General features: G+C 34.0%; 1 protein-coding gene across 1 annotated transcript in view; it reads right to left on the minus strand.

Moving 5' to 3' along the window:
* The window catches only part of LOC135209156 (octopamine receptor beta-1R-like), a 656,801-nt gene that overhangs the window by 1,406 nt on the left and 650,395 nt on the right, over nt 1–5,000 (minus strand). Inside the window, exon 6 of the mRNA XM_064241817.1 lies at nt 596–734. Coding sequence (XP_064097887.1) covers nt 596–734 — 139 coding nt within the window. The remainder of the gene's footprint in view (nt 1–595; nt 735–5,000) is intronic.

Here is a 5,000-nt window from a genome sequence, read left to right on the forward strand (position 1 = left end):
AACTGAGCAAGGGCCATTTACAGGACAATCTTCATTCAAATTGATCTACAGTTGGGTATTTCCAGTTACTGAATTAGAAATTAACAAGTCACTTTCATAATAATATTTTCTCAGATGTCGGAGTTTTCATTGGTAAAATAACTTAGAGGAAAGTAAGGCATTTTTCCCCGAAAAAAAAAACAACAAAAACATGACATCTACTCTTATCTAAGATGGCACAGCCACTAAATTGGTTTAAAATATCTGGGATTTTACTTATGGCAAAACATGGCAACTACTACCATCTATGGGGAGGGGGCCTGCCTCTATAACAGCTTTGACCGAATGGAAATTTTCTCTATGATAAGACATGGCAATTACTCCAAACAAGAGGGGTTGGCCTAACATATATTGATTTGAAATACCTAGGGATATTTCTTATGGCGTAATATGGCAACTAACCCCCTTAAGGGGACGTGGCCTCTGTATAAGCTTAGAATACCTGGAAACATTCCATGGAAAGACATGGCAACTACACCCAGCAATGGGGCGTGGCCTGTAGCTGAGCTTAAACTGAAAAGAATTAATTCTGACGACAAATCAAGATGCGTCTTACCTATCCAGAAGAGGATAGTGACCAGGGTATCGGGCACAGCGCATGCGTCCCCACACAAGGCAGACACCAGGTACCAAGTGAAAAAGGGCAGCCAACATAAGAGGAACACGGAAACGATGATTCCCAAGGTCTTGGCAGCCTGGAAGAAGACAATAATGGATTACATGTGTTGATAAAATGAAAAACAATGGCAAAAACTGATAAATTGTGATAAATATATATCAAAGATAGAGTTCGAAATATACAAAAGATCAATTCATATTTATTGGACAAAATTTCGAAAACAGGAAAGAAAAAATGAGTGAATTAGCAGACCAAATTCAAAAATAAAAAAAATAAATGTGTGAGGTAACAGATACAAAATAAGTTTGAAAAGAGAAAAAAATATCTGAGCTATTAAGTACCAAATAAGTCACAGAAGAGAAATAAAATTTCTTCATTGACAATTATATAATGAAGTTTAGGAAAAAAAAAATCTTTTTCGGGATATAGAATAAGCGCTCCGATATTCCAAATGCATAATTGAAATGCTCATCTCTTTTGAAAAAAGAGCTCTTCACTCAAACAGTAATAAAATATTCATTACTAAAATGATCAGCCTCTGACAAGGTTAAACTATACTAAAAAATTTAATATAGGGTTAAAGAAAGGGTTAGATTACCTGCGGCGAGGAGAGAGGTATATGTCAATGAATAAAGAATGGCGGTACATAATTGACTAGGTTTCCTTCATTTGACCCCGAAGCATATAGACCATCAAGGAGATAGGACGAAGTTGTTGTGGCCTGAAGTACCTCTCGGTACTTCTCTAATGCGTCTACCATTACGGGGATATTAGAAAGCAGATTGAGCTTTAGAGCGCTTCTCGCATTTCTGCAATGGATCTAATGCTGTTTAGAATGCAAGAAGTTGTTGGCAAGGAGATAGTAGAGAGTTCTCAAAGGTCAGAGGCCTTCTCATCACCTCTCCAACGATTCTGTCGTCACGAGGCTGCTAGGAAGCTGTTAAGACTGGATTACTACCCGACACCTCTCTAACGAAACTTTCGACAAGGAGATAATAACATAAGGCTATCGGAGTCGCGGGTGATTATTCAACGAATTTATTATCAAAGAGCTAGATCAAAGTTCAAACTTCTTCTCTTAGCCTCGAACTCATTCTCCAGTAGTAGTAGATTTATGTCAGAAAAAAAAAACATAAAATAAAACTCAAAAAGCTTTTAAAACAACTGTCACATATTTTAATACATTTTTTATGCGAATGAGAATTATTGCTCTGTGATAAAAAAGACAGTTATTCCAGGCCAAGAATTTCTCCAGAGAATAATTTTGTTTTTCTAGAACATAAAGAAAAATTTATGAATGTTTTACTATTATATCTTTATATATATATATATAATATCATATATATATATCTATATATCGTGTGTTTGAGTGTTTTTTATTCAATTAATAATAGTTTCCCTAGAAAGTATACCTTTCCGCTTCTCAGACAGGATTTTCGGATGAGGCTGTGACCCTCACAAATTGACCAACTGCCACGTCCATCCTTCACTTCTTAGGTCACAACTCTCTCTCTCTCTCTCTCTCTCTCATCTCATCTCTCTCTCCTCTCTCTCTCATTTTAGAGGTTAAACTCTACCCAGACAATTTACAGATCCTTGAGTCGTTGCGTTTGAATGGAATCTCTCTCTCTCCTCTCTCTCTCTCTCTCTCTCTCTCTCTCCTGTTCCCAATAAGATAATAAAATATAGTTACTTTTCTCCCTCCAGCTACTTTCGAAAGAATCAGGAAAAAACGGTAACTTTCTCTCTCTCTCTAGTTGGATTTTTTAATGTCAGAATTTCTGGAAATGAAAAAAAAGAACAACATACCAGAACAGGAAAGAGACGGGGTGGGAAAATCCTTTATTACTATCAGTATTAAATGAAGAGAAAACACGCAAACCATCATAGTGATGAATGCGCAGGGTTTAGTTACGAGTACTCAAAAGAAAAATAGAGTACTTAGAAGAACTAACCCAAAATGAAAAGAAAATAGATATAATGAATATAAGTGAAACCTGTATTCCCAAAGAGACTGGGAATGATGATCAAATAAAGGAAAAGGGTTCCAAACTTATAGATCAGATAGAAAAAATAGGAATCAAGGGGGAACCGCAATATATGGGAAAGACAAAAAACAAGGAAAAATATATGAGAAATATAGTAACTCAGAATGTGAACTAATAGCGGTAGAATTTGAATCTGAAAAATTGATGAACATAGTAATATATAGACCTCCTAATACTAAAGAGTTTTGACTTAATAATTGAAAAATTGGATGATGATATTGTAGAAATCACAAGGCAACTGGACTATTCTCCTATCTGGTGACTTCAACTTTCCTTTCGTAGAATGGAAAGAACGAATAGGAGATTGTGTTGTACTTATACATATAAAAAAGAGAGTAATAGTAGTGCGAAGATAAGAGGCAATTTGAAAAGCTATTAGATATGCTACTAGAATACAACATTCAACAAATAAATCACCTGCCAACAAGAAAGGAAAATACTTTAGACCTAGTATTTGTGAACGAGATGAATTATGTTAAAGAAATAATAGTTTATAATGCGAGTATTTCAGACCATAATGTCATAGAATTAACAGTTCATTCCAAAGCAAGTGAAAATAGAGATAAGCAAGAAATGAAAAAGTGGGAAGGATATGGGAAAATACAACTTCTACAGTAAAAATATAAAATGGTCAGAAATTAATGAAGAATTAAACAAAGATTGGGATAACATTTTTCGTAAGTGATGACATAAGGTAAATACGGAGATATTATATAAAATATTGGAGATAATAGTGGAAAAATATATACCGAAGAAGAAAAGTAACATCATTCATGCATACCAAGAGACAGAAGAATCATTGTTCCAGAAAATCAGAAAGTGGAAAAAAGGTCTTGCAAAAGAAAAAAATGCATTGGAAAGTTATAGAACTAAAAGTAAGATAGAAAAAATGCAGAAAAAAAAGATTATACAATCAAAAGAAAATGAAAAACGGGACTTGGAAGAAAAAACCCTATTAAATATCAAGCAAAACACCCCAAACTATTATACTCATATGCGAAGAAGATGAATAAAAGAAGAATAGAAATAGGCCCTCTAGAATTGAAGGGAGATTAACGAATGAAAAAAAGGAAATTTGCAACATACTGGCAGAACGATATAGACGATTCATTCACCCTAGAATAGATAATGAAGATAATGATATAGAGTAAGGGATGAAAATAGTGAATATTTAGCTGACATAGTATATAATGAAGCTGATATTGTTGTGCAGGCTATTAATGAAATTAAAAATGGAGCTGCTGCAGGGCCCTGATGGAATTCCTGCTATTTTGTTAAAGAAAGTAGTTCATTCTATCGCAAGCCACTTGCATATTATTAAGACAAAGTGTAGATACAGGCAAGATATATGATGAGCACAAATTAGCGTTATATACCCCTACTTTCAAAAGTGGATCAAGACTAGAGGCAAGTAATTATAGGGCCTGTGAGTCTAACATCATCATCATAATGAAAGTGTAATGAAAGGTAATGAAGAAAAATATTATGAAACATTTTAATAAAAAATAATTTGTTTAATAATAAAAAGGACAACATGGTTTTTCGTACCCGGAAAAAGTACACAAACCCAACTGTTAGTCCACCGTGAAAACATATTCAAAAATATGAAAGCGGAAATGAAACAGATGTGGTTTATTTAGACTTTGCAAAAGCTTTTGATAAAGTAGACCATATATATTAGCGAAGAAAATTAGAAAACACAATATCGTGGATAAAGTAGGAAGATGGTTAAAAGAATTTTTACACAACAGAAAACAGATAGTTTTATTGCAACGACGAGAAATCGGATGAAGCCAAGGTAATATCCGGTGTGCCGCAAGGTACGGTGTTAGCTGCAATACTGTTTGTTATTATGATTGAAGACATAGACAATAATGTTAAGGATTCGGTAGTGAGTAGTTTCGCAGATGACACAAGAATAGTAGAGAAATTACTTGTGATGAAGATAGAACGCTCTACAAAGAGACCTTAACAAAGTATATGATTGGGCAGAGGTAAATAGGATGGTATTTAACTCTGATAAATTTGAATCAATAAATTATGGAGACAGAGAAAGAAAGCTATATGCATATAAGGGACTAATAATGAGACCATCACAAATAAGGAAGCAGTTAAAGACCTTGGTGTGATGATGAATAGGAACATGTTATGCAATGATCAAATAGCAACTCTGTTGGCAAAATGTAAAGCAAAAATGGGAATGTTGTTACGGCACTTCAAAACAAGAAAAGCTGAACACATGATTATGCTTTATAAAACATATGTTCGTAGTCCACTTGAAAAATATTGCAATA

This window comes from Macrobrachium nipponense, chromosome 37 (genome assembly GCF_015104395.2).
Source record: "Macrobrachium nipponense isolate FS-2020 chromosome 37, ASM1510439v2, whole genome shotgun sequence".
Lineage (NCBI taxonomy): Eukaryota > Metazoa > Arthropoda > Malacostraca > Decapoda > Palaemonidae > Macrobrachium > Macrobrachium nipponense.